Source organism: Canis lupus, chromosome 24, assembly GCF_048164855.1.
Source record: "Canis lupus baileyi chromosome 24, mCanLup2.hap1, whole genome shotgun sequence".
Classification (NCBI taxonomy): domain Eukaryota; kingdom Metazoa; phylum Chordata; class Mammalia; order Carnivora; family Canidae; genus Canis; species Canis lupus.
The window spans coordinates 21,536,106-21,562,563 of record NC_132861.1 but is presented as its reverse complement, the minus strand read 5'-3'; the positions used below and the strand labels follow the sequence as shown (position 1 = coordinate 21,562,563).

General features: G+C 38.8%; 1 protein-coding gene across 10 annotated transcripts in view; it reads left to right on the top strand.

The window, feature by feature from the left end:
- Positions 1–26,458, top strand: part of LOC140615870 (ankyrin repeat domain-containing protein 26-like) — a 185,417-nt gene that overhangs the window by 134,053 nt on the left and 24,906 nt on the right. For 8 of the 10 annotated variants that reach the window (XM_072795925.1, XM_072795926.1, XM_072795927.1 and 5 more), the window contains 7 exons: positions 252–285; positions 525–683; positions 826–967; positions 10,501–10,714; positions 12,650–12,764; positions 21,275–22,228; positions 24,126–24,272. In XM_072795925.1, the coding sequence (XP_072652026.1) occupies positions 252–285; positions 525–683; positions 826–967; positions 10,501–10,714; positions 12,650–12,764; positions 21,275–22,228; positions 24,126–24,272 (1,765 nt within the window). Of the gene's footprint in view, positions 1–251; positions 286–524; positions 684–825; positions 968–10,500; positions 10,715–12,649; positions 12,765–21,274; positions 22,229–24,106; positions 24,273–26,458 lie in introns of those variants that run through there. The other 2 variants (XR_012016381.1, XM_072795933.1) reach the window with 2 other exon arrangements.

The following is a 26,458-nucleotide window of genomic DNA, read 5'->3' as shown; positions in this document are numbered from 1 at the left end:
ATTTAGTGAAAACTTGTTTTTATTGAAAATGACAACAAAAAATGTATATTTACCCCTATCAAATAATGTGAGTAACATTATGATTTTCCTTTACTTTTGCAATTTTGATCTAAATTTAATACTTTGTTAATATTACTATTAATATTGCTTAGATATGCTTTAAATATTCTTTGTATTCTTAAAATACATATTATATTTATTATATTTATTATATTTAATATTTTCCTGAAAAGAATCCTTTCTCTTTTTAGACCTGCAAAGAAAACATCTAAGGAAAAGAACAAGGTAGACAAACAAACAAAATATATAATTCTATTTCATTTATGATATATTTTTATTATATTATTTTGATATTTCATATTTATCAGAAATGTTATTCCATGGAAAAAAATTACTTTATGAAACGCATAGTGAAAAAATGAAAATTTTCCTTTGTTGTGTAGACATCTGCTGTGAAAAAATTATTCAGAAACACTAATTATTGATAAAGGTTTTTTTTTTTAATTTTTATTTATTTATGATAGTCACACAGAGAGAGAGAGAGGCAGAGACATAGGCAGAGGGAGAAGCAGGCTCCATGCACCGGGAGCCCGACGTGGGATTCGATCCCGGGTCTCCAGGATCGCGCCCTGGGCCAAAGGCAGGTGCCAAACCACTGCGCCACCCAGGGATCCCTGATAAAGGTATTTTTGATAAAAATCAGTTCTTTTAAAAAGTACCTATGTTTTTGCTTTTATAAAAAGATGGATATTTATCATCTCTCTACACTTAGTATATTTTATAAATATTTGGATGACATTTTGAAATAGTATTATTTATTTGTAGGTCAAAAAGCAAGTGAATTCTGTGGAACACCTTGATGACTTAACTCAGTCATCTGAAGCAGCTTCAGAGCATTGCAAGTTGCAATACTCCGATTATAAGAGTTCCCTGTTGCCCATTGGACAACTTGGCATGGATTGTAAAGGTAGGGCCGTTGTATAAATATAAAGCCTTTTTCTGTATGTATGATTGTAGTAATATGTGCACATCTCGTCTAGCGGGGCGCCACACAACACTGATGTGTTATAGAGCTACTCATCTCAGAAATATGTTTTATATTAAAATAGAGAACTATTGAATACTCTCAGCCAAAGAACTATAATTTCCATTGTGGTTGTCTACGTGGGAATGGCACACTTGATGTGTTTGTGAACTCTGCTTCTCTTCTGTGCTTTCACCCAAGGTCAGGTTACCATTATTTTTCTCCTAGATTACTGAACTAACCTCAGGACCGTTTTCCCTGCCATTCCACCTCTTGGGATCTTGGTCTACACTGCAACCATAATTACTATACATTTTTAAAAGTTTACATTTCATCACATTACCCCCTTGCTTAAAGCTTAGCTATTACTTCTTCATGCTATGAGGTAAAAGACCATAGTCCACAGGCCTCATCTTGTATGGTTTCATATCCATCCTTCCATCCATGTCTCAGCCACTGTCTTAGATGTTTTTTCATATAATAGAGGCTTTCTTTCTCCAACAGCTTTAGTTAGGTAAACTGCACATGTATGAAGTGTATAATTTGATAGTTTTGTCATATATATACACATATGAAACCATAACTGTAATTTAGACAGTTAACATATCCATCACTCTTAAGTTTCCTGTCTCTTCATATTGCCTTATTATGAAACTGCCAAATTGTTTTCTAAAATAATTGTACTATTTTCTAAACCCACCAGTAGTGTATGAGGGTTTCTAACTCCTCCATATATATCTGTGAGTACTTAGTATTATCAGTTTTTTAATCGTAGCCATTGATGGGTATTTAATATAAACACACACACACACGCATATATGTGTATAAATATATACATTTATGGTTGTAATACACATTTCCCTAATAACTGATAATGTTGAGCTTATTTAACATCTGTATATCTTCATTGAGCTGCCAAAATGTTTGTCATTTAAAAAATTAGGTTTATTATTTGTCGAGTGTTGATAAGTCTTTGTTTTTGTTTTTGATATCTTCTTATTATTTTTTAAATTGGAGTTCAATTTGCCAACAGATAGCATAACACCCAGTGCTCATCCCATCAAGTGCCCCCCTCAGTGCCCATCACCCAGTCACCCCAACCCCTCGCCAACCTCCCTTTCCACCACCCCTTGTTCGTTTCCCAGAGTTAGGAGTCTCTCATGTTCTGTCACCCTCCCTGATATTTTCATTCATTTTTTCTCCTTTCCACTTTATTCCCTTTCACTATTTTTTATATTCCCCAATGAATGAGACCATATAATGTTTGTCCTTCTCCGATTGACTTACTTCACTCAGCATAATACACCGCAGTTCCATCCATGTTGAAGTAAATGGTCGGTATTTCTCGTTTCTTTTTGTAATTTTTATTTATTATTTATGATAGTCACACACACAGAGAGAGAGAGAGAGAGAGAGAGAGAGAGAGAGGCAGAGACACAGGCAGAGGGAGAAGCAGGCTCCATGCACCGGGAGCCCGATGTGGGATTCGATCCCGGGTCTCCAGGATCGCGCCCTGGGCCAAAGGCAGGCGCCAAACCGCTGCGCCACCCAGGGATCCCGTATTTCTCGTTTCTAATGGCTGAGTAATATTCCATTGTATACATAGACCACATCTTCTTTATCCTTTCGTCTCTTGAAGGACACCGAGGCTCCTTCCACAGTTTGGCTACTGTAGACATTGCTGCTATAAACATCGGGGTGCAGGTGGCCCGGTGTTTCACTGCATCTGTATCTTTGGCTAAATCCCCTGGAGTGCAATTGCTGGGTCATAGGGCAGTTCTATTGTTAACTCTTTGAGGAATCTTCACACGGTTCTCCAGAGTGGCTGTGCCAGTTCACATTGCCACCAACAGTGCAAGAAGGTTCCCCTTTCTCTGCATCCACTCCAACATTTGTTGTTTCCTGTCTTGTTAATTTTCCCCATTCTCACTGGTGGGAGGTGGTATCTCATTGTGGTTTTGATTTGTATTTCCCTGATGGCCAGTGATGCAGAGCATTTTCTCATGTGCTTGTTGCCATGTCTATGTCTTCCTCTGTGAGATTTCTGTTCATGTCTTTTGCCCATTTCATGATTGGATTGTTTGTTTCTTTGCTGTTGATTTTAAAGAGTTCTTTATAGATCTTGGATACTAGCCCTTTATCTGATAGGTCATTTGCCAATGTCTTCTCCATTCTGGAAGCTGTCTTTTAGTGTTGTTGACTGTTTCTTTTGCTGTGCAGAAGCTTTTTATCTCAATGAAGTCCCAATAATTCATTTTTGCTTTGGTTTCTCTTGCCTTATGGATGTATCTTGCAAGAAGTTGCTGTGGCCAAGTTCAAAAAGGCTGTTGCCTGTGTTCTCCTCTAGGATTCTGATGGACTCCTGTATCACATTTAGATCTTTCATCCATTTTGAGTTTTTCTTTGTGTATAGTTTAAGAGAATGGTGTAGTTTCATTCTTCTGCACGTGACTGTCCAGTTTTCCCAGCACCATTTATTGAAGAGACTGTCTTTCTTCCAGTGGATAGTCTTTCCTGCTTTGTCTAATATTACTTGACTATAGAGTTGTCAAATATAACTTGACCATAGAGTCGAGGGCCCATTTCTGGATTCTCTCTTCTTTTTCATTGACCTTATGTGTCTGTTTTTGTGCCAGTACCACACTGTCCTGATGATCACAGCTTTGGTAGTACAACCTGAAATCTGGCACTTTGATGCCCCCAGCTCTGGTTTTCTTTTTTAAAATTCCCCTGGCTATTTGGCGTCTTTTCTGATTCCACACAACTCTTCCGATGATTTGTTTCAACTCTCTGAAGAAAGTCCATGGTATTTTGATAGGGATTGCATTAAATGTATAAATTGCCCTGGGTACCATTGACATTTTCCCAAAATTCATTCTTCCAATCCATGAGCATGGAATATTTTTCCATCTCTTTGCATCTTCCTCAATTTCTTTCAGAAGTGTTCTGTACTTTTGAGCGTATAGATCCTTTACCTCTTTGGTTAGGTTTATTCCTAGGTATCTCATGGTTTCGTGTGTAATTGTCGATTGGATTGACTCCTTAATTTCTTTTTCTTCAGTCTCATTGTTAGTGTATAGAAATGCCCCTGATTTCTGGGCATTGATTTTGTATCCTGCCACACTGCCGAATTGCTGTATGAGTTCTAGCAATCTTGGGGTGGAGTCTTTTGGGTTTTCTATGTACACTGTCATGTGAACCGCAAAGAGGGAGTGTTTGACTTCTTCTTTGCCAGTGTGAATGCCTTTTATTTCTTTTTGTTGTCTGATTGCTGAGGCTAGGACTTCTAGTACTATGTTAAGAGCAGTGGTGAGAGTGGACATCCCTGTCTTGTTCCTGATCTTAGGGGAAAGGCTCCCAGTGTTTCCCCATTGAGAATCATATTTGCTGTGGGATTTTCATAGATGGCTTTTAAGATGCTAAGGAATGTTCCCTCTATCCCTACACCCTGAAGAGGTTTGATCAGGAATGGATGCTGTAGTTTGTCAAATGCTTTCTCTGGCTCTATTGAGAGGGTCATATGGTTCTTGTTTTTTCTCTTCTTGATATGATCTATAACATTGATTGCTTTACGAGTGTTAAACCAGCCTTGCATCCCGGGAATAAATTCCACTGGGTCATGCATGGTGAATCATCTTCTTAATGTATTGTTGGATCCTATTGGCTGCTATCTTGTTGAGCATTTTTGCATCTGTGTTCATCAGGGTTATTCTCTCTACCTCTCGTTTTTGGCGGGGTCTTGGGTTTTGGAATTAAGGGGATGCTGGCCTCATAGAATGAGTTTGGCAGTACTCCATCTCTTTCTATCTTTTGGAGCAGCTTTAGTAGAGTAGGTGTTGTTTCTTCTACAAACGTTTGATAGAATTCCCCTGGGAAGCCATCTGGCCCTGGACTTTTGTGTCTTGGGAGGTTTTTGATGATATCTTCAATTTCCTCCCTGGTGGTTGGCCTTTTTGGACTTTCTATTTCTTCCTGTTCCAGTTTTGCTAGTTTGTCGTTTTCCAGAAATGAGTCCATTTCTTCTAGATTGCCTAATTTATTGGCGTATAGCTGCTCATACTAAGTTTTTAAAATCGTTTGTATTTCCTTGGTATTGGTGGTGATCTCTCCATTTTCATTTGTGACTAATTTGAGTCTTTTTTGTTTTTAATAAGGCTGGCTAATGGTTCATCTATCTTATTGATTCCTTCAAAGAACCAACTCCTGGTTTTGTTGATCTGTTTCACAGTTCTTCTACTCTCTATTTCATTGAGTTCTGCTCGAATCTTTATTAATTGTCTTTTTCTGCTGGGTGTAGATTTTATTTGCTGTTCTTTCTCCAGCAACTTTAGGCGCAAGATTAGCTTTTACATATGAGTTTTTTCCAGTTTTTTGAGGGATGCTTATATTGCGATATATTTCCCCCTCAGGACTCCTATTGCTGTATCCCAAGATTTTGAACAACCGTATCTTCATTCTCATTAGTTTCCGTGACTCTGTTTAATTCTTCTCTAATTTCCTGGTTGACCCTTTCATCTTTTACCAGGATGGTATTTAACCTCCACATGTTTCAATTTCTTCCAATATTATTCTTGTGATTTAGTCCTGTTTCACAGCATTATGGTCTGAAAATATGCTGGGGACAATCTCAAATTTTTGTTATCGGTTGAGACCTGATTTGTGACCCAGTATGTGTTCTATTCTGGAGAAAGTTCCTTGTGCACTTGAAAAGAATGTGTATTCAGTTGCATTTGGCTGTAAAGTTCTATAAATATCCGTGAAATCCATCTGGTGCAGTGCATCATTTAAAGCTCTTGTTTCTTTGGAGATATTGGGCTTAGAAGATGTGTCATTTACAGAAAGTGACGTGTTAAAAGCTCCCAGTTTTAGTGTACTATTATCTAAGTATGTCTTAATTTTGGTTATTAATTGATTGTTATACCTTGCAGCTCCCGCATTCGGGGCATAAATATTCATGATTGTTAGGTCCTCTCGTTGGAGAGATCCTTTAAGTATGATATAGTGTCCCTCTTCATCTCTTACTATAGTCTTGGGGATAAACTTTAATTTAGCTGATATAAGGATGGCTACCCCTGCTTTCTTTTGAGGACCATTTGAATGGTACATGGTTCTCCAACCTTTAATTTTCAGGCTGTAGGTGTCCTTATGTCTAAAATGAGTCTCTTGTAGACAGTAAATAGATGGGTCTTGCTCTTTTTATCCAATCTGAAACCCTGCACCCTTTGATGGGGTCATTAAGCCCATTCACGTTCAGATTTACTCTTGAAAGATAGGAATTTAGTGCCATCATGATACCTATTCAGTCCCTGTTTTTGTGGATTGTTGCCTTGGACTTCCTCTTTGTTTTACAGAGTCCCCCTTCATATTTCTTGCAGAGCTGGTTTGGTGGTCACATGTTCTTTCAGTTTCTGCCTATCTTGGAAGCTCTTTATCTCTCCTTCTATTGTGAATGAGAACCTTGCTGGACAAAGTATTCTTGGCTGCAGGTTCTTCTCATTTAGGACCCTGACTATATCCTGCAAGCCCTTTCTAGCCTGCTAGGTCTCTGTGGAGAGGTCTGCTGTTATCCTAATACTTCTCCCCATAAAGGTTAGAAATCTCTTGTCTCTTGCTGCTTTAAGGATCTTTTCTTTACCTTTGGAATTTGCAAGTTTCACTATTAAATGTCGAGATGTTGAGTGGTTTTTATTGATTTCAGGGGGCGATCTCTCTATCTCCTGGATCTGAATGACTGTTTCCCTTCCCATGTTAGAGAAGTTCTCAGCTATGATTTGTTCACATACGCTTTCTGGCCCTCTGTCTCTTTCGGCGCCCTCTGGAACCCCAATTAAACGTAGATTTTTCCTTCTGAGGCTGTCATTTGTTTCCCTTAACCTTTCCTCATGATCTTTTAATTGTTTTTCTCTTTTTTCCTCAGCTTCCTTCCTTGCCATCAACTTGTCTTGTATGTCATACACTAGTTATATGTCACTCTTCTACCTTGTTAACCCTCATCATTAGGACCTCCAGTTTGCATTGCATCTCATTTAATTGATTTTTAATTTCTGCCTGATGAGATCTAAATTCTGCAGTCATGAAGTCTCTTGAATCCTTTATGCTTTTTTTTCTAGAGCCACCAGTAGCTTTATAATTGTGTTTCTGAATTGGCTTTCTGACATTGAATTGTAATCCAAATTCTGTAACTCTGTGGAGAGAGGACTGTTTCTGATTCTTTCTTTTGAGGTGAGTTTTTCCTTCTAGTCATTTTGCTCAATGCAGAGTGGCCAAAAACAAGTTGTACTGGAAAAAGGAGAAAAAGAGAGAAAAAGGGAGGGGGGACAAACAGAAAACAAGAAACAAGAGGGGGTATCCTCTGATTCTATATACTGTAAATCCCTCGACTTCCCCTGGAACTTTCCAGTGCTGCTTGGTCAGTGACTTGCTTTTCCCCTGTCCTTCCAGCTGGTCTTCTGGGGGAGGGGCCTGCTGTGTTGATTCGCAGGTATGTGCGCCTGGAGGAGCTGCCAGCCCCTTGCCAGGTGCAGGGCTCAGTGCAAGCTGTTTATCCAGTGAAGCTCCTGCTCATTCCCAGGTACAAGGTGACAGCAGGAGGAACAACAGTGGCGGCAGCCAGCTCTCCATCTCTGGAGTCTGCTCCCGCAGTAACTACAGCAGCTCCTAGTCCCCAGGGGCCTGAATGGTCCGGGGGCAGGGGGTGTTGATCTGCACAGCTCAGGTCCGCCTGGCAGCAGGAGCGTCCTTGCTGCCCTGTGTCCTCCCAGCCTCCACCTGTCCCGGGGGGAGTGCCGGATCCTGGGCTGTGTCCCTGGCACCCTGGGCTCTGGGGCCTGCACCGCTGGAATCACACTCCCGGGGCTGCACAGTGGCTGCCACCTGAGCTGCTCCCGGGGCCCCGCTGGGCGCAGCATCCAGCCCTTTAGGGAGCTCGGCCTGCAGTGTGTGGAGGGCTCTCCCCCAGAGTGCAGTTGCTCTTTTAGTGCCCCTGGGAGCCTGAGGGCATCCGTACCCCTCCTGCGATCCTGCCCGAGCTCCCTGCGAGCGAGCGCCTTTCCTTCCAGGAAGATTGGTAAAGTTTCTGCTTCTCCAGGACTGGGCTTTCCTGTCCTGGGGGCACTAGCTGCGTGGCCTTTGCCTGGCTCCTCGCGGGGACTCCTCCCCCTTGGATGCTTTTTTATTTCTTTATGTTTTTCCGTCTTCCTACCTTGATAGAAGCATGAACTCTTCTCACTGTAGCGTTCCAGCTGTTCTCTCTTTAAATCTCAGGCCGAATTCATAGGTTTTCAGGATGATTTGAAAGTTATCTAGGTAAGTTGGTGGGGACTGGTGACTTGGGGACCCTACTCTTCTGCCATCTTGCCCCACCTCCTTCTCTTTTTAATATATACCTCAGTGCTATAAATGGTGAGATGAGTGCTACTCTAGGAGGATTCCAGAAATTTTTAACATACTATGTTTTTATTTTCATTCAGTACGTGATACTTTGTAATTTCTTTTTTCTTGACTTCTTTATTCCAAGGGTTGTTTAAAGATTTTATGTATTTGAGAGAGAGAGAAAGCATAGGCGAGGGGAGGTCCAGAGGGGTAAGCGTCCTTCCCTCTGAGTGGGAAGCCCAACGTGGGGCTCAATCCCAGGACCCTGAGATCATGACCTGAGCTAAAGGCAGACACTTAATCAATTGAGCCACCTAGGTCCCCCGACCCAGGGGTTCTTTAGATGTGCATTATTAATTAGTTTGCAAGTATTTGAGTATTTTCCAGAGGTAGGTTTGTTCTTCATTTCTAATTTGATCACTTTATGGTCACAGAACACACTTTCATGACTTCAATCCTTTTGACTTAACTCCTTTTATTAAGGTTTATTTTATGACCCAGAATATAATCTCTTTTGGTAAATGCTCCATGGATACTTGAGACAGGTGGTGGCGGTCAAGTCTTCTATATCCTTGATGATTTTCTGCCTATTGAAATCTCAGACTAAAATTGTGAATTTGCCTGTCTCTTTGCAGTTGTGTTGATTTTTTGCCTTATGTATTTTGATCTTATTAATAGATTCATAAGCATTTAGGTTTGTTATGCTTATTTATCGACCCTTTCATCATTAACAAATGACCTTATACATTACTGAGAATATATATTGCTTTGAAATCTATTTTGCCTGGTATTAATATTGCTACTACTCAAGCTCAGCCTTCTTTTAATTGAGGCTTTTAGACCATTTTCTTTCTTTCTTTCTTTTATTTTTTGATAATTTTCATTTACTGATTATTGATATAGTTGATATAAATCTCTCATCCTGTTTGCTTTCCATTTGACCTGCTTTGTTCCCATTTTCTTTGCTTTCTGCTTTCTTTTAGATTAATCAACTAATTTTTATAAGTTAGTTTAATTTATATATATATAAACATACACATATAGTGTATGTATGTGCTTTGCTTATTACTATAACTCTTAAGTTTTGCTATTTTAGTGATTGCTTTAGGGTTTAAAGCATATGACTCAAACATCACAGTCCACCTTCTTGTAGTGATATACCACATCATATGTAGTTAAAGAAAATTACAGTAGGGAACACGTGAGTAGCTTAGTGGTTGAGAGTCTACCTTTGGCTCAGGGTGTGATCCCAGGGTCCCTGTATCGAGTCCCGCATCAGGGTATCTCAGGGAACCTGCTTCTCCCTCTGCCTCTCTCTCTCCGTGTGTCTCATGAATGAATGAATGAATGAATGAATGAATGAATAAATAAATAAGTAAATAAATAAATAAATAAATAAATAAATAAATAAATAAATAAAATCTTTTTTTTTAATTACAATAGTTTACTTTCATTTCTTCTCTCCTAGCCAGATCCTCTGTGGGTCTGTGGGATTATAGTTTTCATTAAGTTTAGAAAGGTTTTGGTCATGTTTTCTTTTCTTTTTAAAAGATTTTAAAGTTCTATTGATAATAAGATTTTATTCATTTATTTGAGAGAGAGAGCATGAGCAGGGAGAGAGGCAGAGGGAGAGGGAGAAGCAGACTCCCTACTAAGCAGGGATCCCACCATGTGGCTTGATCCCAGGACGCCAAGATCATGACCTGAGCCAAAGGCAGACACCCACTGACTGAGCCACCCAGGCGCCTGGTATAATATCTTTACGTTGAAGTTACTCAATATTTATTTAATGTATGAATGAGTGAATGTGAACATGCTCGGTCCTTTATATGCAAAAAGTACTCATGTTATTTTATTTTGCCTTTTTAAAGAACAAATTTGTGAGAGAGCAGGAGCAGGAGATGGGGAGAGGAACAGAGAGGGAGGGAACAAAGGGGTAAAGAAACTTAAGCAGACTCTGCTGAGTGCAGCACCCAATGCCAGGTTCAATCCCACAACTGTGAGATCATGACCTCAGCCAAAACCAATAGTTGGATGCTTTACCAAATGACTCACCCTGATGCCTCCTGTATTTTATTTCTGTTTTTGTTTTTCCTCTGGTGTAGATTCTGTTAGTGTATTGACAACCCAGGATGCAATTTTTAAATACAAAAGATTAATAGAATTAAAAACTAAGGACTGTGAACAACTTACAAGAAAAATTTTAAAAATGGAATATAAGGTCAATGTACTACAAGAGGAACTATCAGAAGCAAAAGAAATGAAATCTCAGGTAGAGCGTCAAAAAGTGGAATTGGAACGAGAACTCTACAGTTTAAGGTATGACATCTTGGTTTTAAGGAAATATTTCAACTATTTCCTTTTTTTTTTTTTTTTTTTTTTTAATAGACTCCACACACAGCATGGGGCTTGAACTCACAGCTGTGAGATCAAGAGTCACATGCTCTATCAACTGAGCCGGCCAGGAACCCCTTGAAATACTTACTTTTATACTACAGATGTGTAGGAGAAGTTTTGTAATTGCTAATTTGCCTTCTGGGATTTTATAGGGAAGAAAACTCTTTTAGAAATGTGAAGTATCAAAAGACGAATGGGTAAAGAAGCAGTGGTCTATGTATACAATGGAATATTGCTCAGCCATTAGAAATGACAAATATCCACCGTTTGCTTCCACATGGGTGGAACTGGAGGGTATTATGCTGAGTGAAATAAGTCCATCGGAGAAGGACAAACATTATATGGTCTCATTCATTTGGGGAATATAAAAATTAATGAAAGGGAATAAAGAGGAAAGGAGAGAAAATGAGAGGGAAATATCAGTGAGGGTGACAGAACATGAGAGACACCTAACTCTGGGAAACGAACAAGGTGTGGTGGAAAGGGAGGTGAGTGGAGGGTTGGGGTGACTGGGTGATGGGCCCTGAGGGGGGCACTTGACGGGGTGAGCACTGGGTGATATGCTGTATGTTGGCAAATTGAACTCCAATAATAAAAAAAAAAAATGTGAAGTGTGAGATTCTTTGAAATAATACAGCAAGTTTTTAACAGTGAATACTTCTAATAATTTAATGTATATTCTAAAGCATAATTTTAATGACCATGTAGAAGTCCATCATATGTAAACCTCATTATTTAACAAATTGAATTTTGGTTGTTTTCCATTTTCCTATATTTTAATTAATACTATAAGGAATGTCTTTTATTTAATTCTGTTTCTGCATTCTTGGTTAATTGGAATAAATTCTTTAATGTTAGCATTGTGTTAACGTATAAAAATATTTAGTGGAGGTCTCTGATCCATATTTTTAAATTGTTCTCAGGAAATTTTATATTATATGCCCACCAACAGAGTGTGAAATGGCCAATTTTTCTCAAGACAGAAAAATTTTTACACTTTTGTTTATTCTTAACATATGCAGGGGTTAAAAAGTCAAATGGAAAAATGATTCATGGTTAAGTTTTTTCAACATTTCTTGCATATGTAAAGAAAATTAATTCAAAAGTCTATGCTGAAAGCACATCTTACTCTTTATTCTTTACTTAATTAATATGGAGCCTGTGGTGTTTTCAAAGGAGTTTTCAAGTGATTTATAAAATACATAATAATCAAGATTGAGAATAATACAGAATAAGAAACATAAAAAGCATGGGCAATAGATATTAGACTCCCTAGTCTAGTACTGGATCACAGTCATCTGCAGGTGTATGTTGTGTAAACGACATCTGCTGATGCTGTCTTACACTGAAGATCATTTTTAGAGGTACCTGTGATGTTGTGTGAAATAAAAATTTATTTCTAGTGAATTTATAAAGTTGATAAACAGCAACTTCTCTTTTTAATTAGTAATGAAATGATTTGTCCTAATTGAAGTGTAATTATCACTCTGTGGGGAAAAATGATAATTTTCAACTCTAACTTTCCTGAATAATTTCAGAATTCCTTTCCTTATAACATCTACCAGAGTTATTACTGAGTAAAACTTACTAAGTTGCAAAATGCTTTCTCATTGCTTCTTTTAAACTATGTCTCTTTTTGAAGAGATTGAAGTGATAAATTAAAAACATGAGCCCTAGAAAGGAAAAAAATTGAGAACAGAAAAATTTCATTTGGGTAATGTACCAGCATATGTGGAACCAGATCATAAAATAAAATTTTTATTGCTGACAAAACAAATTTTAAAATGAACACATGCATTTGCAGATTGACCTTAAAGCAAAAGAAAAAAGTGCTGATATGTTCTATATAATTATTAGGGAGCAATTAAGAAGTAAAGAAGAGCAACATAGTAAAGAAGTTGAAATGAAACAACAACTTAATCTTAGAAGAGGAAACTTGGAATTGAAGAGTGTAAAAAGTAATTTGAGTCAGGTAAATTTTTGGCAGTAATTGTATATTTCCATCAATATTATTTCTAGTATCCCTTTGATATAATACATATTATTAGGCTTCAAATAGATTAAACATTTCATTTTAACCTAATAGCAACCATGATATTTATAGCCACAATTACTACCTTATTGGAATTCTTGGCCTCTCACATATGCTCTATGTATATATTTTGAATGAAGGGATGGAAGGTAAAATGAGATAAATGTGATATTGATTTATTGATTTATGGACTTGTATTTATTCTTACACAGAGCATGGGCTGGGGGGAAAGTAGTAGAGGGAGAGGGAGGGAAATGAATCTCCAGCAGACTCTGGTCTGAGCACAGAGCCTCACCTGGGGCTGAATCTCGTGATCATGAGATCATGACCTGAGCTGTAAAAAGAGTCAGACACTTAACCCACTGAGCCCCCAGGTGTCCCAGTTTTGGATTTTTTAATGTTGAAATATGAGCTAGATTTCCTTGAGATGCTGATGAAACTAGTTAAATGTTTTATACAGAAATTTTATTTCACAATACTATGTCTACTTGTATTTTTACTCTATGGCACATTTTGCTGTCATTTAATTTAAAATTTGAGTTACTCGTTGAGGATGAAAAGCCTTGTTATAAAAAAGACTACTTTGAACATTTTTTTAAGTTCTCTTAAGCCTTTTGACTTTTTTTTAACGATAGGATCCAAAATCCTAATGAAAATGTGTCTCTAGGTTATAGAAGAGCAAAATGATGTTCAGAGGCAACTTTCTCGAGAACAGAATGCCCAGAGTATTACATGATGGAATACTTTTTTTTTTTCGTATATTTTTTATTGGAGTTCCATTTGCCAACATATAGCATAACACCCAGTGCTCACCTGTCAAATGCCCCCTCAGTGCCTGTCACCCAGTCTCCCCGCCCACCTCCCCTTCCACTATCCCTTGTTCGTTTCTCAGAGTTAGGAGTCTGTCATGTGTTGTCACCCTCTCTAATTTTTCCCACTGATTTTCTTTCCTTTCCTCTATAATCCTTTTCAGTATTTTTATATTCCCCATAGAGTGAAACCATATGATGTTTGTCCATCTATGATTGACTTACTTCACTCAGCATAGTACCCTCAGTTCCATGCACATTGAAGCAAATGCTGGTTATTTGTCATTTCTAGGGGCTGAGTAATATTCCATTATATATATAGACCACATCTTCTATATCCATTCATCATTTGATGGCTACTCAGGCTGCATCCACAGTCTGGCTATTCTGAAAAATGCTGCTGTAAACATTGGGGTGCAGGTGTCTCGGTTTTTCACTGCATCTCTATCTTTGGGGTAAATCCTGAGTAGTGCTATTGCTGGGTCGTAGGGTAGTTCTATTTTTAACTCTCTGAGGAACCTCCACACAGTTTTCCAGAGTGGCTGTACCAGTTCACATTCCCACGAATAGTGCAAGAGTGTTCCCCTTTCTCCACCTCCTCTCCAACATTTGTTGTTTCCTGTCTTGTTAATTTTCCCCATTCTCACTGGTGTGAGCTGGTATCTCATTGTGGTTTTGATTTGTATTTCCCTGATGGCCAGTGATGTGGAGGAGCGTTTTCTCATGTGCTCGTTGGCTATTTGTATGTCTTTTTTGGTGAAATGTCTGCTCGTGTCTTTTGCCCGTTTCATGATTGGATTGTTTCTTTGCTGTTGAGTTTACTAAGTTCTTTATAGATCTTGGATACTAGCCCTTTATCTGATATGTCATTTGCAAATAACTTTTCCCATTCTGTAGGTTATCTTTTAGTTTTGTTGACTGTTTGTTTTGCTGTGCAGAAGGTTTTTATCTTGATGAGGTCCCAGTGGTTTATTATTGCTATTGTTTCCCTTGCCTTCATAGATGTATCTTGCAAGGAGTTGAAGTGGCCGAGTTCACAAAGGCTGTTGCCTGTGTTCTCCTCTAGGATTCTGATGGATTCCTGTCTCACATTTAGATCTTTCATCCATTTTGAGTTTATCTTTGTGTATGGTGCAAGAGAATGGTCTAGTCTCATTCTTCTGCACGTGGCTGTCCAATTTTCCCAGCACCATTTATTGAAGAGAGTGTCCTTTTTGCAGTGGATAGTCTTTCCTGCTTTGTCGAATATAACTTGACTATAGAGTTGAGGGCCCACTTATTGATTCTCTATTCTGTTCTATTGATCTGTGTGTCTGTTTTTGTGCCAGTACCACACTGTCTTGATGATCACAGCTTTGAATACAACTTGAAATCCAGCATTGTGATGCCCCCAGCTCTGGTTTTCTTTTTCAATATTCCCCTGTTTTGGGTTTTTTTCTGATTCCACACAAATCTTAAGGTTATTTATTCCAGCTCTCTGAAGAAAGTGAAGAAAGTCCATGGTATGTGGATAGGAATGCATTGAATGTGTAAATCGCCCTGGGTTAGCATAGACATTTTGACAATATTAATTCTTCCAATCCATGAGCATGGAATATTTTTCCATCTCTTTGTGTCTTCCTGGATTTCTTTCAGAAGTGTTTTGTAGTTGTTAGGGTATAAATCCTTTATTTCTTTGGTTAGGTTTTCCTTGGTATTGGTGGTGATCTCTCCTTTTTCATTCGTGATTTTATTAATTAGAGTCTTTTCTCCTTTGTTTTTTATAAGGCTGGCTAATGGTTTCTGTATCTTATTCTTTCTTTCAAAGAACCCACTCCTGGTTTTGTTGATCTGTTCCACAGTTCTTCTGGTCTTTATTTCATTGAGTTCTGCTCAAATCTTCACTCTCTCTGTTCTTCTGCTTGGTGTAGGTTTTATTTACTGTTCTTTCTCCAATTCCTTTAGGTGCAAGGTTAGCTTGTGTCTTTGAGGTTTTATCCCAATCTTTTGAGGGATGCTTGTATTGCGATGTATTTCCCGCTTAGGATTGCTTTGGCTGTATCCCAAGGATTTTGAATGGTTGTATCTTCATTTTCATTAGTTTCCATGAATCTTTTTATTTCTTCTCTAATTTTCTGGTTGACCCATTCATCTTTCAGCAGGATGCTCTTTCTCCTCCACCTGTCTGAGTTTCTTCCAAATTTCTTCTTGTGATTGAGTTCTAGTTTCAAAGCATCGTGGTCTGAAAATATGCAGGGGACAATCCCAGTGTTTTGGTATCGGGTGGTCTATTCTGAGAGAGTTCCGTGTGTACTTGAGAAGACTGTGTATTCAGGTGCGTTTGGATGTAAAGTTCTGTAAATATCTGTGAAATCCATGTGGTGCAGTGTATCGTTTAAAGCTCTTGTTTCTTTGGAGGTGTTGTGCTTAGAAGATCTGTCATTTGCAGAACGTGCCATGTTTAAGTCTCCTACTACTAGTGTATTATTATCTAAGTATGCCTCTACTTTGGTTATTAATTCACTGATATACTTGGCAGCTCCCACATTAGAAGCACAAATATTCGTGATTGTTAGATCTCCTTGTTGGATAGACCCTTCAAGTATGATATAGTGTCCCTCTTCATCTCTTACTATAGTCTTTGGGATAATCTTTAATTTATCTGATATAAGGATGGCTACCCCTGCTTTCTTTTGAAGACCATTTGAATGGTAAGTGGTTCTCCAACCTTTTATTTTCAGGCTGTAGGTGTCCTTCTGTCTAAAATGAGTCTCTTGTAGACAGCAAATAGATGGGTCTTGATTTTTTTATCCAGTCTGAAACCCTGCGTCTTTTGATGGGATCATTTAGCCCATTCACATTCAGAGCACCTATTGAAAGATATTAATTTACTATCATTGTAATGCCTATTCAGTCCCTGTTTTTGTGGATTATTTCTTTGGGCTTCCTCTTTCTTTTACAGGGTCCTCATTAATATTACTTGCAGAGCTGGTTTGGTGGTCACATATTCTTTCAGCTTCTGCCTATCTTAGAAGCTCTTTATCCTATTCTGAATGAAAGGCTCGCTGGATAGAGTATTCTTGGCTACATGTTCTTCTCATGTAGAACCCTGAATATTTCCTGCCAGCTGTGTCTGGCCTGCCAGATATCTGTGGAGAGGTCTGCTGTTAATCTAATATTTCTCCCCATATAAGTGAGAAATCTCTTGTCTCTCGCTGTTTTAAGGACTTTCTTCCCCCCCCCCCCCCCCTTGGTGGGGGACCTCTCTATCTTCTGGACCTGAATGCCTTTTTCCCTCCCCAAATTAGGGAAGTTCACAGGTATGATTTGTTCAAATATCCTTTCTGGCCCTCTGGCCCTCTCGACCTCCTGTGGAACCGCAATCATGCGTTTTTTCCTTCTGAGGCTCTCAGTTATTTCCCTTAACCTTTCCTCATGGTCTTTTAATTGTTTTTCTGTTTTCTCTTCAGCTTTCCTCTTTGCCATCAACTTGTCTTCTGTGGCACTCACTCTTTCTCCTAACTCATTAACCCTCATTGTTAGGACCTACCTTCAGTTTGGAATTGCATCGCATTTAATTAATTTTTAATTTTGGACAAATTAGATCAAAATTCTGCAGTCATGAAGTTTCTTTAATACTCTATGCCTTTTTACAGAGCCACCACTAGCTTTATAATTGTGCTTCTGAATTGGCTCTCTGACATCAAATTGTAATTCAAATTCTGTAACTCTGTGGAAGAGAGTACTGTTTCTGATCTTTCTTTTGTGGTGAGATCTTCCTTCTAGTCATTTTGCTCCCTGCAGAGTAGCTGTATGAACGGGCTGAGTCTAGAATATCAACCACAATCTAAGTAAATTTCACCTTAGGTGATTATTTTTTTAAACATTTCGTTTATTTATTCAGGAGAGACCCAGAGAGAGGGGCAGAGACACAGGCAGAGGGAGAAGCAGGCTCCATGCAGGGAGCCTGATGTGGGACTTGATCCTGGGACTCCAGGATCATGCCCTGAGCTGAAGGCAGGCAGGCACTAAACCACTGAGCCACCCAAGGTTTCTTATCCTTAGATGATTCTGACGAGGTCCATGACATGAAATTGAAAATGAAGGGAAGAACAAAATAACACAAAACGACCACTAAAGTGAAAAACAAATTTTAAAACAAAGTAGTAGAAAATAGAATGCCAAGAATGCCAAGGAAGAAAAAAAAAGAAAAGAGGGGGAAAAAAGGAAAGGTAAAGAGGGGAAAAAGAAAAAAAGAAGAAGAAAAATAAAATGTCGGGGGGACTGGGACATGGTGGTGAGGAAGTTGTAGTGGAGGGAGAATGTAGTCTACCTGAGGGGTCCCTGGGGGGTGATCCTCTTGTTCCTGAGTGTATTAAGTTCTGTATGTTAGAAGATACTGAGTCCCAAATTTCTACAAACCAGAAATACTTGTAGAGAGCCCCAACATTGTTCCCCAAAACATAAATGAGATAAAACGGGGGGCAGAATGGGAATGAAGAGAGAATATAGTCTCACAGAATGAACCAGCAGGGTATACCACTTGGTTCTGGGTGCATGCTGGTCCTGTTTTAGAAGGTATTGTGCCATTGTAGAACAAAAGGAGGTAGAGAAAACAAAAAAGCACACACACACACAAAAACCTATCTCGCCTAGCTCCCAAAATTAAGTTGAGTATGTTGAAGGGAATCTAGAAGTGGAAAATATATCTAAGACGTGTAATTGTAAAAATATGAGAGTCAAAAAGGAAGAAACTTAAAAACGAAGAGGTGTCAAAATATTGTAGTTAAGGTGGGAAAAGAGAAAGAAAATTGGAAACTTACAGTCTGAAATAAAAATGAATTGTACTGGAAAAAAGGGGGGTAAAAGAGGGGTACCCTCTAGTTCTAGATATTGTAGATCCCTCGACTTCCCCTGGAGCTTTCCAGCACTGCTGGGTCAGGAACTTGCTCTTCCCCTGTCCTTCCAGCTGGTCTTCTGGGGGAGGGGCGGGCTGTGCCGATTCTCAGGTGTGTGCACCTGGGGGAGCTGCCCCGCCCCCTGCTGGGTGCAGGGTCAGGGGGAGCCGACTTCCCGTGAGGCCCGTGTCCCCTGGCACCCCGGCTCTCCCAGGCACAGGGTGACACCAGGAGGGACAACAACACCGGTGGCAGCCAGGTCTCCCTGGCCCTGGAGGGCGGCCCCTCGCAGTGACTCCCACCATCTCCCAATCCGCCGGGGCCTGGATGCTCCCGGGGCGGGGGGCACCGATCTGCACAGGTCGGGGTGCCGGGGCAGGAGCGTCCTCGCTGTCCTGGGTCCTGCCCGGCCTCGGCCTGTCCCCGGGGGGGAGCGCAGGATCCTGGCTCTGTCAGTGACCCTGGGACCTGGAGGTTCCCCCCACCCCCCAATCCTGCCTGACTTCCCTGCTGAGCGCCTTTCCATTTAAAGCTCCTGCTTCTCCAGGGCTGGGCTTTCCCGCCCGGGAGGCTTTCCCCGCAGGCCTTAGCCGGCTCTTCCGGTGCCCCTCCCCACTTGATTCTTTTTTAGTTTTTAGTTCTTTTCCGCCTTCCTACCTCGTTAGAAGCAAAAACCCTTCTCTCTGTAGCGTTCTGACTGTTCTCTCTTTAAATCTCAGGTCGGGCACTTGGTGGGGAGGGGGGCACTTGACGGGATGAGCACTGGGTGGTGTTATACCATATGTTGGGAAATCGAACTCCAGTAAAAAAATAAATAAAAATCAATCATCAATCAATCAATCTCAGGTCAAATTCATAGGTGTTCTGGATGATTTGAAAGTTATCTAGGTAAGTTGGTGGGGCCAGGTGCTTGAGGATCCCTACTCCTCCAGGTGTTTGAGGATCCCTACTCCTCCCTCACCTTGCCTCCGTCCCGCCCAAGATGGAATTCTAAACAATCACCTTTGCAAATGAAATGAGATAGAAATGTCTCATTCTAAAATGAATTCTGAGGTATTTTCTTTAATTATTTTGAAGTACATGTGTGTATGTATTTGTACGTATGTATATTTTATTTTTTGGAATTATTATTTTTCTCCATGTATGTGTATATTTCTAAAAAACCAGCCCTGTACATTATGGAAAGTACAGAGGATTTTAAAAGAATACATATCTATGTGTGAGTGTGTATATATATACACATACATACATACATACACATATGGGTCTGTGTAGGGGGGAGTGTCGTTTTTAGTTTATTCGTTAATTTAAATGCATTTGTCTGCAGGGGTCAAATAGTGACATTCATAATGTCCTTATCTGAAGGAGAAGTTTTTATTATTTTGGAAAATAGTATGGAATTTCTGAGCTTTCCATAAGCACAAAACTCTTGATACTAACAACATATGTTTTAGTTTTTGGCAATTCCTTCACCACCTCTATATTCATAGAGAGGTTAGTTTCACACTTCCACTGATGAACAGGAGGAAAAGCGTAGTCTGTTCAAAGACCTTACTTAGATGTTAGTCTCCTACTTTAGAGAAGAGTAACAATTTGCTCCAAGTAGTATCCGATTTCATTACAAGGAGCTTTTGAAATAATCATATGCTGTAGTATATACTTACTCATAATTTATTGATAAGCTTTTTGTTCTTAATAAAATAGCTCAGTGTATTTTCCCCTTTTTTGCATTTCCATTTTAATCATCTGAAGAGGAAATAAAATTAGTTGCAGCCACAGATAATCTCATGATTTTTCTAGGAGCTACATAAATTTTACCTTAGTTAGTATTGGTATTTTGAAATAGAAGGCTTTATTTTTTCTTTTTAAAAGACTTTATGGATTCATTTGACAGAGAGAACACAAGCAGGGCGGGTGGAGGCAGAGGGAGAGGGAAAAGCAGGCTTTCTGCGGAGCAGGCAGCCCGACACGGGACTTGCTCCCAGGACCCGGGGACCATGACCCTAGCCGAAGGCGGAGGCTTAACTGACTGAGCCACCCCAGCCACTCCTGAAATACAAGGCTTCTTTTGTATTTAAGATTCACACTAGAGAAGTAGCTGCAGTTTGGTGCCAGAACAGTGGTAGTGGGTACAAAGACCTGGGGAATGTCCTGCAGCTCACTTAGTATTTTTAATCTCTCCATTCTGGAATTGTGATAACTGAAAGAGATAATTAATGTATGCAGACATGTTTGTAGTACAATGCCTAGATTTATTAGTTATCAGTAGATACAATTCTTATAACTGAGTATAGAAATGTTAGAAAAGTAGAATGTGTATGGAATATTCTCAGGACAAAGTAAGGTTAGGAAATTGAATCTGTCCAAATGTATGCAGAGCTAAGGGTTTTCCTGTGGACTGTATTAGATATGAGACTGTAAACTGCATTTTAGTGTAGTCGGATGTATTAGTCTTTTCTTTCAGGCCTTCTGCGTTTGTTGTAAACCAGAGAAAGACCTTTCCAATTCTGAGATTCTTAGGATTTTGTCATGATTTCTTTTTCCTTTCATGCATTCATTGTTTTCAATTAAATTTTTGAACTTTGGGGAATTTATGCTTGTATAAAAGATTTGGGCTTGGATCCAACTTTGTGTTTTTCCAGTTGGATATCCACTTAACTGCAACCTCTTCTTTGTATAAACATAGGATATTCTTTGATTTCAGAGAAAATCATGATAATGTCATTTTATTGAGTTCCAGCTAAAAGACTCTTGTTTTACTTAGGTTTCTCCTCCTCATGAAAAAGAAAAAGGTCTGTTACATGAAAACCGCAGATTGCAAGATGAAATTGCCACGCTAAGACTGGAAATAGACACAATAAGGAATCAGAAGCAGGAAAAGGAAAAGAAATATTGTGAAGACACTGAAATTGAAAAAGAAAAGAATGACAGTCTTCAAATCGTCATAAAATTGAATGGGGTAACATTAACAAATACAGTATTCCAATCTAGTGGGCAGCTGAATGTTGTGACAACTGAGAATACCATGCTGAACTCTAAACTGCAGAATGAAAAGCTAAACAGAGAAAGACCGGAAGCAAAACTTCAGTCATACCGAGCTAGACTCACTACAGCTGTACAGGATCATGATCAAAGTCAGGCATCAAAAAGAGACCTAGAACTTGCTTTCCAGAGAACAAAAGATGAGTGGTGTCATTTACAGGGCAAAATGAACTTTGAGATGTCTAACCTAAAAGATAACAATGAGGTGCTTTCTCAGCAATTTTCTGAAGCCAAAAGTAAATTCAATACCCTAGAAATTGAGCTCCAGTATAAAAGAGATGCTCTCAGAGAAAAGACTTTGGCTTTAGAACATGTACAAAGAAACCTAAAACAAACACAGGACCAGAAGATGGAAATTGAGCAGAAATCTCAAAATGAACAAGATAAAGTGAATAAATACATGGGAAAGCATGAATCCTTAGAAGAGAGATTATCTCAACCACAAAGTGAAAATACGTTGCTCCGAGAGCAACTAGATGATGGCTACAGCAGAGTGGAGTGTAAAGAAAAGACTAGAATTGATCTCGAAGACCAGGTTCATGTTACTGTAAGAAATCTTCAAGCTGAACTTGAAAACCAAGGTCTTATCCAGCAAGGAGATACGGAGTTCATCGATGAGTGGGAACATTTAATAGAAAGAAGATATACGTATAAAAAAGAGAAAGAGGGAAGAGAAGTAAGTATTCAGAAAGACAAATATTTTTCAAGCTTCCTGCTAGAAAATTCAAAGTAATGTTTGGTTATGGCTTATTAGTACTGTTTTTTGTTTTGGTTTGGTTTTTTTTTTTTTTTTTTTTTTTTTTTGAAGAGAAAGAGTGCACCTGCAACTAAGTGGGAGTGGGGCAGATGCAGATGGAGAGGGAGAAAGAATCCAAAGTGGGCTCTATGCCCAGTGCAGAGCTCCACTTCATGACCCCGAGATCACGACCTGAATGATTATGGGTCAATTTTGAATCTAGTTGAATATAAAAAAAAAAATAGACACTATCAGCATAACTTTTATCCAGCAAATAAAAATTAGACCTGAGAGGTGCTTTAATTTGAATGAAAATGCTGCGTCATCTATGAGAAACCTCAAGAGATTAAGTTATACATTGTTAAAGGAGTCTGATATTAATAATTTATTGTTAATACTACTAAAATAATTTTAATTCTTGTCACGACATTTTAATACCATGATGAACAGATAAGTGGAAATGCTCATACCTGAGTGTTTTGACATTGAGGTTCAAATAAGTGGATTAACTTGACAACTAACTCCAGATTTGTCACATGAACTGAAGTGTAGGTGCTGTATCTCAGTACTTTTTTTTTTTTTGATCGCTTTTTAAACATTTTCAGTTAGCATACTTTTATTTTTATTTATGCAAATTTAAATGTTTAGTCTCAAATCATCTATTCTTGTGACCTTTTAACTCTTTGAAGGCATCTACTTTTCACTAAATCATAATTTGGGATAACTGGTGACTTAGCAAAACTGTGTTTGATTTCATCTTCCCACTACAGTTTATAATTTAAGCATTTTTCAAATAATTTGCTCATTTCAAAACTCAAGTAACTACCATTTGGGATTAAAATTTTCCAATAGAATTGTACCTTTGTGATTTATTAATTTGGCACTGGATCTCCATTTTCAGGCTACTGAGGGAGGGGTTGCAGGATTCTTGTATAGCAGGAGTGGAGTGAGCATGAACAGGGGAGAGAGCTCTAGGAGCTCTGAGGCCAGGAGGGAGGCAGAAGCCAGGTTATCTAGGGGGCTTGAGGGCCATTAGTATGACTTCACTTTTGTTCTGAGATAGTAACCTATTGGAAGGATTTGAGCAGAGGATTGAGTATGTGAAGAACTTGGAAGTTAATTTTAGCCTCTAATAAAAAAAAAAGAGAGAAAACGTTTCATTAATGTAGAATTTACCACTGCTAGTCTCACCTGTATAATACCCATTTCTTTTTGAGACTTCAGCAGGCTGGGAAGCTTTGCAAATTCATCAACAAGGAATGGAGAGTGGGGCTGAAATAATTATCTAAGTAACATAATACTGACTAGGCAGGAGGATAACACTTTTTGTGTCTTTAAGTGAATTCAGTTAACAGCAGTGTGTACATTCTAGGAATAGAAGGTGAGTTGAGCTATTAGAAATGACAAATACCCACCATTTGCTTCAACGTGGGTGGAACTGGAGGGTATTATGCTGAGTGAAATAAGTCAGTCGGAGAAGGACAAACATTATATGTTCTCATTCATTTGGGGAATATAAATAATAGTGAAAGGGAATATAAGGGAAGGGAGAAGAAATGTGTGGGAAATATCAGAAAGGGAGACAGAACGTAAAGACTGCTAACTCTGGGAAACCAACTAGGAGTGGTAGAAGGGGAGGAGGGCGGGGGGTGGGAGTGAATGGGTGACGGGCACTGGGGGTTATTCTGTATGTTAGTAAATTGAACACCAATAAAAAATAAATTTAAAAAAAAAGGTGAGTTGATGTATGTGGTGGTAAAGTACATACGTTAGAATTCTATATTATTAACATAATAATAGGATGATTTCTAAAATCAGTAACAGAAGGTCTTCTTAGGTCGTTATGAGAGAACAACAAGAACTTTCCAATACCCTAAAAGAGCAATCAATGTCACAGGCTTCATTGGAGTTACCACATTATTATACTAAGTTAGAAGATGAGATACAGGATTTAAAGAAAACAGGCAATCAAATCAAAAGTCAGGTATGTATTACATATAACATGTCAACAGTTCATCTGTAGCTGGTTAAATAATACAAAGTGTTTTAGGATGCTGATTTCCATGGACCACTTTCTTTTGTATTTGCATTTCAATTTATCATAATTTTAGTGTCTTCATCATGCACCTATTTATTAAATTCTGACTTTTCATTCTGCCATCTGTGTTACATGTTTTTTCTTATAGCATTTACCCATTCACAGAAATGGAGGGATTTTTTCCTGCTATACAATTTTATTTAAAGATTTATTTATTTATTTGAGAGACAGAGAGAGAATGCATGTCCATGCACACTCATGAGTAGGGGGAGGGGCACAGGGAGAGAGAGAGAATTTCCAGGAGATTCCCTGCTGAGTACAGAGCCCAGCCCCATGCCAGCTTAATCCCACCACCAATGAGATCATGACCTGAGCTGAAATCATGAGTTGGACGCTTCAACCAGCTGAGCCACCCAAATGCTCTAAACAATGTTTTTTAATGAGATCTCTATTACCATGATGAGGTGAGTTAGATAAAATCAGAAGATACGGTTTAGTAGAATGTTTCAGAAAATTGTCTTATTTCTCATCCTCACTTTTATTGATGGATATAGACTCTGTACTGATTTCAGGAAAACTTGTAAAGAAAGGTTACGACTAGTGGAACTGAGGCGTTTCCTTTATTTTCTTTTCCTTTTATATATTTATTTATAAATATTATAAAATATTTACATTTTTAATATTTTTTAAAGATTTATTTATTTATTTATTCAGAGAGAGAGAGGCAGAGACACAGGCAGAGGGAGAAGCAGGCTCCATGCAGGCAGCCGGACGTGGGACTCAATCCCGGGTCCCCAGGATCACACCCCGGACAGCAGGCGGTGCCAAACCGCTGCGCCACTGGGGCTGCCCCATTTTTAATTCTTATATATTAAAAATGCATGGAAATATTCAGATGATGTATATACAGCCAAAAGAGAGAATTAAGAAAATAATCTAGGCCCTGCCATTGGCTCTTTTTAAAAGGTTTATTGAGCTATAAATACACCTACCGTACAGTTGACCCATTTAACATGTGTAGTTGTCGCTGAATCTATTTATAGGGTTTTGCAACTATCACTGCCATCAGATAGAACATTTTTATCACCCTGAAAAAAAACCCTTAGCTGTTGCCCCTGATCTCCAGCAACCAGGAATCGACTTCTAGTCTCCATAGAGTTGCCTATTGTGAATGTTTCATATAAAGGGAGTCACACAGTGTGTGGTCCTTTGTGACTCGCTTCTTTCACTTCCTGTTTCCAGGGTTCACCTGTGTTCTAGCATATGTCAGTGCTTCATTTCTTTTTCTGGTCAGACAGCCCTCCATTGTGGGCTAAAGCCCTTTTCATTCATCATTTAATGCACCTTCGGGTTATTTCCACTTTGTGGCCCATAATAATGCTGCTGTGTACATTGATTTAGTTGTTGTCTGGACATCTGTTTGTATTTCCCTGCCATCAGATTTTATCCTTTAAGTTAATTGGGGTGATTTTACCATCTCTCAGCCTTTTTTTTTTTTTTTTTTTTTTTTTTACTCATTCTACCCTTTCTTTTTAGTTTCCCTTCCTCTTGCCTAATCCTACACTATTGAGACCTGGCTCATTGTCTCTCATTCTCCATGAGGCTTTCTCTGATTATTCTAAGTCCCCCTGAACTTCCTTTCTTCACCCGTATCCTCTGGTCTTTGCAGACCAGTTTAGTCCTTTATTTTACATTGTTTTTATTTTTTTCATGAGCGATAATTCTGTCTTCCTATGTACAAATGTATCTAAGAGGGAATATACTTTATGTGTATGGTACCTATCCTTGCATAAATTTGAGAATATCTTAACAGTTTTTAGGATAAAATTAAGTACTTTGTACCATAGCAGTAATTTCTGATTGAAACACATTGACATAACAAAGCTGTATTCTAAATGTATTTTAAGCAGTTAAGTGTAAAACTGAAAGCATTTAAGCTGATCGGGCAAAGTGTTCAATCGGATGCTGGTTTTTCTGATTATGGCAAAACAGTCTAAATATGCCTGCCTTCATTGTGCAACCAGAACTGAGATTTACAGAGTTCCAGCTCTTTACCAATTATAAAGCTCTGAGGACAGGTTTTTAATTTTTTTTTTAAGTTTATTTATTTATATAATCATTACGTCTATTGT